Genomic DNA, 10,879 nt, shown 5'->3' with positions numbered 1-10,879 from the left:
ATTTATCAGTTGAGTTGATTTTAGGTGGTCATGAGTTAAAACATCGCACATTTTTATTGGAGAAAATCCCCTTCCTCCTTAAAATGTTGAAGAAAAAAATAACCCCAATTAAAATAGTCAACTCATTCCGTCACCCGTGCAGATGTCCAGCTCAGCTTCGACGCCCTCGTGAATATGTGTGACTACCTCTTCTTGTTTACCCATTCTCATTAATCATTACTCATTAGCAACAAAGCTAAAAATTATTTTTAGGTTGTTTTTTGGCTTTTAATATAACATCCCTGATTTTCGGCTAAATTATAAATTTTAATATCTATTTTTCAAATAATAACCACGGATTATGAATATAAAATAAAATACAAAAATGTTTAGGATATTACGTTTAATTTTTCATTTGTTTTTGGTTAACTGTGACTTATATGGGTTAAATGTGATTTATTTCGAATTGCTCTCCAGACTCTGCCTCTAATGTGATCCATGGCAAATCTTATTGTAGGTGGAAATCAAGTGATGGTTGAACAAAGTTCGTCTTCTACTGATTGATAGCAAGTTTAGAAATCAGGCTCGTTGAGAGACGAATCTTATATATACACGTATAAAAAGCAAATCTTATGTGCATAAATTCGATGAGCGGCCACACACCCTTTTGCTCTTTCCCCCTATTAACAACGTGTGACATTTATTAAATTTCTGATACATATTGAAGTACTGAGAAGAATTACATAAATTCAACAAAATCACTTTTTGTCACCCAATAGCAACCGAATTCAGTCTGTGCTAAAGTCTAACTGAGCAACTATCAGCTGAAGTTAAACATCATGTAACTGGCACAGACTGGTAGACATTAAAGGCCGAGTCTGCCGAGCAATTGGCGCCATCTAGGAGATTCTTCATCGAAAATATAGGTCAGTGGTGATATAAGGACTCCACTACCACCAATCTGCAGGAGATAAAAAATTATCATCTGAAATTCTCATGATAAGATAACAATATAAACTAAAGTTTTATGCAGAAAAAAATATAAACTCGAGCTGAAATATAGCCGAATTCTCCTAACAGGCTAACATGATTCGTTGTAAGAAACTAGTTTAAGGAAGGACTGAAGCAAATAAACAGCAACAGTAGTCTTTGTCCCAAACTAATTTAGGTTTTGTATACGTGATCATCGCCTGTAATGCAGTAAACTGATCAAATAGTAGGGTGAATATGATAGGAAGGAGAAATAAGAGTTGCAAAGGACTATCGGTAAATGAGAGTCGAACTCATGTTACTCATCAGATGGATTCTCACTGTAGAGATTCACCTAAGTCGTATGTAGAAACCTATTCCTAGTTATTTAGCAACCATCGCTTGTGTTAATTTATCAGTTTGCAGCACACTACTGAATTTAAATAGGTGTATGCAAGATGGAGTTGATTGAAAATTTTATCTATTCCCTCCAACCAAATTTATTATCCCCGTTTGATCTTGATGGACAACCAATATCCACTCTAACAATTAATTTATCCACGCATTTTCACAGTACTATCAAAGCAACTACTCGTATTTCATACCATCAAAACGCCCAGAGTCTATTGTGAGAAAATATCACTCAAAGTGGATATTGTTTGCACACCAAAGTTAAACGCGGACAATAAATTTAGAACGGAGACTAGCTTCACTGATAAAGTTCAGGAGTTATTTTTGCAGGCTAAGGGGTCTTAATAGACTACCCGGACCATGGTTACCGAATTCGCTATGAATACGAACTTACCAATTCGCGATTCGCTCTTATAGAATGTGTGTTATATGTATTTTCAGTAAGCAAAATGATAGAATTCGCTTTTTAACAATTTGCGATTCGTAAGGCACCGAGCGAATTCGGTAACCATGACCCGGACTATATATAAAAACTGCACCTCAAATGCAACAATGCTACCATTGATTCATTTTCCATGCTCACTGAGACACTGATTCCCATGCTTTTTATTCATTGGGAAAAAAATCAAGCGGAAATTTTATACGGAGTACAAGTCTAACAATAAACAGAAAGGCAAATAGCATCGCGAACAATAAGGAGATGGGTCTTACCCCTCTTAGTTGCTGAACAGACTTGTATAGATCCTTTTTTGGTACACATATAACAATAGCATAGTAATCTGCTGATACCTTCCCATCTCTTTTGCAGAAGACAGGACTAATCGTGGGACCCTACACAAACCGCAAAGAAAAAAATGAAATCATTTTAAGCTAATTCCAATTACCACCTTGGGGTCTTACCCTCGCATAACGGCATAAGCCAGAGCCTCATTCGAGACATTAGTTTAAAACTATCATTTGAAATGTGCATTACGAAACTAGGAAACAAGAAGATGTCACGGAAAGAAGCGTAAGGCTTCACCTGCAGTCCAGATAAAGATGACTGGCTAAGCATTCGCTCTGCGATTTCCTCTCTGCTGCTGCCTCTCATGTTTGCAGTTACCTGATATGTAAATTGAAATTTGAGAACTAAGGAAATGCTAGATACATTAATGGATTCGAGGTAAAGGAGTAAGTAGTGCACCGTAAACTGATCATCTGCCCTTAGGTGTGCCTCCAATCTTTCCAATATCTCATGTGTAGTGTCCAAAACACCTTTACGAGCGGTCAAAGATTTCTTACTTGCAACAAGCACGGCCTACAAGATTGTAGTTGTGGTTCAATGTTCAAATACGGAAATTTTTTTCATCTCATATATTTGGTAAAGAAAAAAGAACGGGGCACAAGATGCTACCTGACTCTGCAGCACAACACCACCTTCGACTTCTTTCAAGTTATTCTCCCTCAAAGTTGTCCCACTACCTACAAGGTCCAATATAGCATCCGCTATCCCCATCTGATAGCCAAGGAAACATTTAACATTCAGAAGAAAAAAAATGAAAGGGCGCCACCGGGTGACACCCAATTTGGGCGCCACCCTCTCACATGGGGTGAGTGGGGACCCCTTCAATAAAGAATGGTTGTGAGAGGGTGGCACCCAATTTGGGCGTCACCCGGTGGCGCCCTATCAAAAAAAAATGCATATAAACTGCCTACCACCGAACAAGAATTTTGATTACAAATATCACCTCTAACGTCCAACTCAACATATCTGCTCCAAGAGCATATTGTTATCAATTGGACATGAAGCCTCGCTTTCCAATAGTTGTTAAAGGATTAAGCAACAATACTTATAATGAAGCAATAAAACAATACCACGCAATGGCCACCATGACTTGGCACATTATGCAAAACGCAGGTCTAAGCCCTAGAAACAATTTCTCAGCATGCAGAACTACTTGGAAAAAAATGGTTTACATAAAAACAATCTTACAGCAGGTGCTGCTTCTAGAGCTCCATCAGCGGTTGAAAATGTAACGTGCTTCAGCCCATTGTCTTTCATGAATTTTGGACCCAGCTGTTAAGGAACAAAAAAATAATTGATAGCTAATGGATTCATTCTTTAGCCAAATATAGTGATTTCCAAAAGCCAATAAATACATCTTTAAATTAACTGTGAAACTAAACAATGTTCCCATGAAATCGTAATGACAGATAGGTATAGCATGGTTTAGAAAAGTACGCACATAAGTGAAACCGGTGGATACTCTAAGAGGTCTGTCAGCTGTCCATTGAGGCATTTCAGCAAGCTCCTTTAAAGAGTTTATATTCTCATATATGCCATACTTAGGAATCTGAAAAAGAAAAAAAAGGTGGAAGGTGATAAGCGACTTTTAGGGAGAAAAAAAAACACACTTAATGTAACCCAAACATGCGTGTTTATTTAAGGAGAAAAACACTTACAGCAAGTGATAAGCGACATTCCCCATAACCCAAAGCATCGTGAACAATGATGAGATCTTCGCTGCCCTACAGCAAACAACATAGAAGATTAAGAACTTTTGTATTCCATCTTCTGTTGTAAGAAATATGGAATCATAATGCAACAAGTATGGAGTAAAACATATAGAACTTCATTAGTTTGATCCACCGCTAAACCATAATCCATAGTCCATAGAGGTCAAATGTAAGAAACACACATAACTCCAGCTGCTACTTTAGTACCACAGGGAATATCTTGATCCACTGCTAGCCCATAACCCAAATTGAAGTACAGCGGAAAATTGCGAAGTCTGAAACGTGGAAATGGTGCTAAACAAACTACAACGTATTAACCTACATGTCTTCTTAATCAGTGAAGTAGTGAACAATTGATCATGTACATTATCAGAAATTCATGTTATATATTTATAATGTACTAAAGAAACATAACCCTACCCATGAAGTTTTCCTGACAAATTGCATGTGAATGGAAGAAAGGTTCATTAGTCAAGCAACAAAAAATACAGATAGCATTGACACATTTGACGGATAAAGTAGTATTACCATACCATACTCGCTGACATCGTCAAATCCTGTTATACCTAGGTCTAAATCTCCAGATAATAACTTCCTCACAATATCTTTGGGCCGTTGAAACCACACTTCGAAGTTTGACAGCTGCAGGGGGGATACATTGAAATCAATACTTAGTACATTAAGACCATTTACATCCGTCACGAGAAAACCTTACAAGAAATATATAAAAAACCATAAACAAAAAGAAACAGAATAGGGAGCAGCACGATGAAGACATTGGTTAGCTCACAGAAGGCAGTATACAAAAAAAATAAGATTTGTCAAAACAAGAATAACAACAAAATGGTGTCTTAAACAACCAATCCCCTTTCCTCTTAACCTTAGAAGGGGATGAGCAGTAAGGCTCCTGCAAGCCCATGTTGGTAAGGGGATCGGATTATTGGAATTACATAACCTTGATCGCTGTGTTGGAAGTGAAAGAGGGTGTTTTCCAAATGACCCATGACAAGAAAAAAAAAATCACACCAGAAAAATTGCATTGACCGACTGCTTCTTCACAGTACTAGAAGCCGATACATTTCAGAGAGGAAATTTACTTTTAAAGCAATGAAACAAAAAACAAGGAAAATAAGATGAAAGGCAATTCCAGTTTCAAGCATTTGCAAAACTCCAAAGTCCAAACTGCCAATGATATTAGATGTCCAGGTTATAAGTTATAACTCTCAAATAGAGTATTAGAACGGAAAGATCCATTCGATAATGAACTATTAGTTCAGTCATCTCTGGCGAATAATCAACAATTCACAGTGATTTTTCTTGCGTATTCTTGATAAACCAGCGTTTATATATAGATGTCGGGGTATACTTTTGGAACAACTTTCGAATATTAGGCTCAAATATAAACTGGAGAACTTCCTGTATACTATACCAAATAGTTGCAACAATCTAATACTCCTTATGTACCGGTCATTTGTTATCCTTTCTATTTTAAGAATGAATTTGATGAGTAATTTGGTCATTCACACTCAATTTGTTCCACTTGTCATTTACTATATGACTCCCTCCTCTTTTCTTGGTCTTTGTGCCAAAATCAACGGACAACAATTAACTGGGACGGAGGGAGTACGAAATGCAGTTCAATTACTGCAAGAAAAGAGCTCACCTGAGGGATTTGAGCTACGTATTGTCGCGGATTACTTTGCTTCACAGACAGCTGACATTCCTGAACATCAACACCCAAAAAAAAAAAAAAAAAAAAAAAAAAAAAAAAAAATCAAACACCACCAATCATTATACAAGGGTCAAGGGGTAACACCATATTCATTTGTTAATTTTTCTTTAAACGAGTAATTTGGAAAAAAATCGAACATTTTAACAACTCCCTCTGTCTCAATCACTTGTTAATTTTTCTTTATTCTATGTGTGTGGTACGTTAATTAAACGTAAACAAATGAATGAGATCGAGTGAGTAAAAGATTCTGTCTTTTCATTGTAGAGGAATAGCCGGCACTAGTACATGACCAATTGACATCATAAAACATTTATGTAAAACCGTCTTCCACAAATAAATTTTACAATTAAAGTAAAATAATAAATGAATGAATAGAACCTTGAGAAGGTCGAGAGTATCAGTACCCAAGCGGCCTTTACTAGGCAATCCTAAACGAGTTTCGGACCGATCCGACGACGATTTGGAACATACGAACACTTTGAATTTCAAATTACGACAGTTAATGGAGTTTAAAGGAGTAATAGAAGGAGTAAAAGTGGATGTCGGACATTGTTGGAAGAATGTTTGAGGTATCGCCATTGTTGACGAGTTGATACTACTACTAGTCTGTTAAGAGTGATCAATTTACTTAAGTAAGTTAGGCGACGGCGCGAGAGTGGAGACTTTTCGTCTAGTCAATATATATATATAGCATTCTCAATTCTTTACGTTTGCTTTTGGAAAATATTCTCAAATCTTTAGGTTTAACTATTCTCAAATCTTTACGTTTATTTTTGGGAACTGGTCATCAGATCTTGTTTAAATTATTTACCGAATACTTTTACTAAATTTTATTAATATGTAATTAAAGATGTGAACAAAAGAAAATGAGCATTAATTTACGTATATAAAACAAGGGTTATGATAAATACAACCCAATGGAAATAAACACTTATCCTATATACTAAATGAATAAGAAAAACTCAATATTTTCCCGCTTAAAATATTTTCCCTATTTTGATATAATCTCTTATTTTCTTTCCTATTTTAATATAGTTTCATATTTAAAATTTGCTTCTAAGTTTTTTTATGATAAAAAATTTTTGTTCTCGATAAGATAAGTTGTAGCTAAAAATATGCCATTAAAAAAAGTTATAAAACAATATCATTAAATCCGTGTAAAAACTTTTTTTCATTAAAATACACATTTCATGTTATGAGTATTACTTAAATTGTTTTTTTTTCACTCAAATCAAAATACAATCATGAAAAACGTTAAAATATAACGAATTGTCAATTTACACTCTATAAATATAGTATACTAAAAGGTAAAATTCCATAAACACCGTGCATGCATTCGGGGGTTATACTAGTATGCATTAATTCCAGCTTAAATACAACCCATTGGGTTGTATATAGCATTTCCCATAAAACAAATGTAAAGAATTCAATGGGACGCGGAAAGTATTATTTTCTTTAATTCATTGTAGTTGAGCTTTGTTATAAAGTTTTCGAGTTCTACTAACAAACTTATCGAGTTATGATACAAACCCCTCGCCGCGGGTGCTCTCACGAAAAGGTTAACGGCTGGCCAAAGAGTTTGCTCCATTCCCATAGGCAGGGATCGAACCCCTGACCTCATGGTTAAGGGACGAGGTGAGCAACCACCACACCAAACCCATTTGGTTAATTTACTCTAATAATGTTAATATTTATTTTTTTATCATTTTCAACCTCGTTAGTCGTTATTCAATTGATTGTAAAATCGTTTTAGGTAAAAATTTTGGATAGCTAAAGCCTGAGAGGAAATGAAAGGTAACACAGAGAAAAATAAATTGAAAGTGGTCACAATTATTATTATTATTATTTAGTTTAATTTGAGTTATTAGTTTAAATAGACCTTTTTTTGTACGAGTTTAAATAGACCTATAATCTAGGTTGCACGAAAACGGACACGGACACGCGACACAGCAGTTGAAAATTTTTAGGATACGGACACGGCAAAAAAAATCAATATACATATTAAAATAAAGGGAATTTGAAGAACATTATAACCAACATCTAAACTTTGGTCATTTAAAGGCCACAAAATCGTAAAATGACAATCAATATTAATGTCTTATACGCTAAAATCAACATGCCTTAATTAAAAACTACAAATTTCTAAATTACAAACCCAAATTTAAATAAGCATTCAAGTCTTACAAAATAAAATAAAAAGTATCAAAGGTTCCAAATTAAAAACCCAAATTCGAGTCTTACAATACTATTCGCCATACTTATCAAGCCGAATATTTTCCGCAAAATATATTAACATTAAAAGGCACCATAAATAAGTTGGACAAACAATGCTCACCAAAAGCTGAAAAAAAAAACGGGAGTTCACGGATCATCCTTTGCACCATTGTAATTATTCATTAAACTTCTTTCGGTAAGTCGGAATAACAACTCAGTTATTCACTTCCGAAAATTACCCCTAAATGAAACAAACCCTAACTTCCGAAAAATCTACAATAATCTCCAAATTTAAAACCCCCAAATTTAATAACAACAACAATAATAATCATTATAACGATTGATTTGGATTAATTTGATTATTTAGAAACTTATTATTATGTATAATATATATAGAGATTAATATAGAAATAAAACATAGATTGAGAAATTAAGGAAAAATGAAAAAGCAAGATACATGGCAAGAGAGGTTGTCGGCGACGAAGGGGAGGCTGACGGTGGCCGGACTCAGGCGAGGGGCTCGCCTGGAAGGTGTCGCAATGCAAGAGAAACAAGGGGATAAATGAGATGTAAGGGGGAAATGGAAAAGTGAGATGTCGTGATAAGTGATAAAGTGAGATTTTGATTTCAAAACTGCTTATTTAGTGTGTCCATCGGACACGGGCCGTGTCCAACCATGTTGGACCGTGTCCGACACGTTTTCTTTTAACATAAAAACCGGGGACACGAGGCGTGTCCAGAACATTTTCAGGCGTGTCCTACGAGTGTCGGTGTCCGACACGGGAACGCTCAAAACTAGGCGTGTCCGTGCAACCTAGCCTATAATGATAAGATAATCAAAAGAAAATTTGAATGTGTGTCTTTCTAATTAAGTTATTAGTATTTAGTAATTTGACTAATTATTCTAGAGGTTGTTGACTGAAATTGTTGTAGCTAAAAAATGGAGGTGTTAAATCTAAATTAATAAAGAGTATTCATTTTAATTAGGATTCATTAAAATTGCCTTGTATTTTTAATATGCTTCATACACATTTTAAAGGGGTACAACCGTATAAGTGTACAACTCTAAAACATCAAAGTAAGTAAGACCATGTTCTCTTCGGCTTAATTTCAACTCTTATTCATTTTAGCTTATTTCAACTCTATTTATCTCAACAAATTTCAAATTTGTTCAACTTAAATAGCTTAATCATTGGAGAGGAGTATACAAAATATAAGGTATTTTATATAATTATATTAAATGTCTTTAGTGATTAATTGATCTTATATAAAAGGTAACACATCTTTTTTGGTATTATTGAGTGTACTAAATCGCGGATAAGAATCAAACCCAATCATGTGGTGGTAACAGTTAGTCTTGCTGAAGACGGGTCGGAGCAAGTGACGGGTAATGCCACTCACAAAACGGATATGGGGGACAAGGTGGGGGCACCCCCATGTGCTTCCCTCTCTCCTCTATTTGGGTCATTTGTGAGAGGAAATGGTATCCGTCACTCCAAAGTGACGGATACGTGCCGTTTTCAATGAGATTTTGTGGTGGTAATAATCTTTGAAGGAACACAAATTCTGTTGAAGGAATATGTTTTTAGTAGTCTTTGCTAGGTGTGGGTTCTATCATTTCTCTTATGCAAACTTCTCATTTTCCCATCTGTAAAACTCTTTCCCATCTCGAAAGGTCTTTTTTTTTTTTTTTGATTAGGTAAAAAAACTAGGTTGATCCTTTAGGGTAGGACCAACCTATCTCATTCTTTCGAATGAGGGAGGTAAGTTGAAGCCACCGGCTATCAAACCACCTCAAAAGAGTTGGACATGAATGTCCAATAGTAGTCACGAAGTCAGCAACCTTGTTGGCTTCACGAAAGCAACGTTTAATTATCACTTCAACGAAAAAATGAAGGTCTAATTTTACATCCTTGATAATACTAGAAATTTCTCAAGGAATTTCCCAAGTACCTCGAATTGAGTTAATAACACATAAATTATCACCCTCCACAATTAACTTTGAGATTCCTAAGTATTTAGCTGCTAAAATACCTTCTTTTAAATCCAGAGCTTCCGCAACAAGGATACTATTGGATCCGCACTTTTCTGCTCCCAACAAAACGACTTTACCATTGTGATCTCTTATAGAATATCTTAAAGCAGCTTTATTACCTTCTATTCTTTTTATTGTTTCTAGTATAATTACCTTTGAGGATAGCTATCTATTTTAAATTTAATTTCTGAATCAAGTCTTCTAATCGATACTACTTTAACCATTCAATTTTCTCATAATTTATGTCTAATTCAGGACCTTATCTCGAAGACGGTGATTGGGGCGAGTGAGCAATACGAGGGGCTTTACTACCTCAAAAGTGTACGCAACGAGAAAGCACGTGTATGTTTGACCGGTTCTCCTAATCCAACTGAGCTATGGCACCGTAGGTTAGGGCACCCCTTTTCCAATACTTCCCGTTTTTTGCCCTTTTTTTAATAAACTTTCTCGAACTTCGGATGCTTTTCATAGCAAAACATGTGATATTTGTTTACGCGCGAAACAAACTCGCGAACACTTTACTTCAAGTACTAGTCATGCCACTTCTTTATTTAATCTTATACATTGTGATTTATGGGAGTCATACTCCAAAAATGCTTCATGCGGGTCTCAACATTTTTTAACCATTGTAGACGATTTTTCACGCTATACATGGGTCTATCTTTTACGCCACGAAAGTGATACAAAACAAACGTTGTTAAAATTTTTCGCTATGATAGAACGTCAATTTGAAAAGAAAATAAAAAATTTACGGACCGACAATGATACAGAATTTCAACCACTTATACCTTTTTTTCACGAAAATGGGATTTTGTTTCAAACATCCAACGTCGACACCCCCAAACAAAATGGTCGGGTGGAACGTAAACATGACACATTTTAAATGTCGCACGAGCTCTCCTTTTTCAAGCTAACTTACCTTTATATTTTTGGGGAGAATGTGTCTTAAGTGCGGTTTACTTAATCGTACTCCGACACAACTTCTAAATGGCAAAACACCCTACGAAATGATTTTTAATAAACCACCCCCTTTCGAAAATATT

General features: G+C 35.4%; 1 protein-coding gene across 1 annotated transcript; it reads right to left on the bottom strand.

The window, feature by feature from the left end:
* Window positions 1-644: 644 nt before the first annotated feature.
* On the bottom strand, window positions 645-6,305 carry LOC141599053 (ATP phosphoribosyltransferase 2, chloroplastic). Its single transcript, XM_074418936.1, has 11 exons — window positions 5,966-6,305; window positions 5,519-5,578; window positions 4,384-4,497; window positions 3,802-3,867; window positions 3,585-3,692; window positions 3,332-3,415; window positions 2,753-2,854; window positions 2,543-2,656; window positions 2,381-2,461; window positions 2,071-2,190; window positions 645-940 (listed from the first exon to the last, which is right to left on the bottom strand). Exons 1-11 carry the CDS (start codon window positions 6,164-6,166, stop codon window positions 845-847), a joined length of 1,146 nt encoding a protein of 381 aa, XP_074275037.1. The 5' UTR covers window positions 6,167-6,305; the 3' UTR covers window positions 645-844.
* Between the last annotated feature and the right edge of the window lie 4,574 nt (window positions 6,306-10,879).

The sequence above is a fragment of the Silene latifolia genome, chromosome 9 (genome assembly GCF_048544455.1).
Source record: "Silene latifolia isolate original U9 population chromosome 9, ASM4854445v1, whole genome shotgun sequence".
Taxonomy (NCBI): domain Eukaryota; kingdom Viridiplantae; phylum Streptophyta; class Magnoliopsida; order Caryophyllales; family Caryophyllaceae; genus Silene; species Silene latifolia.
Note: the sequence above shows the minus strand (reverse complement) of the source record. Positions and strands in the feature narration are given on the sequence as shown.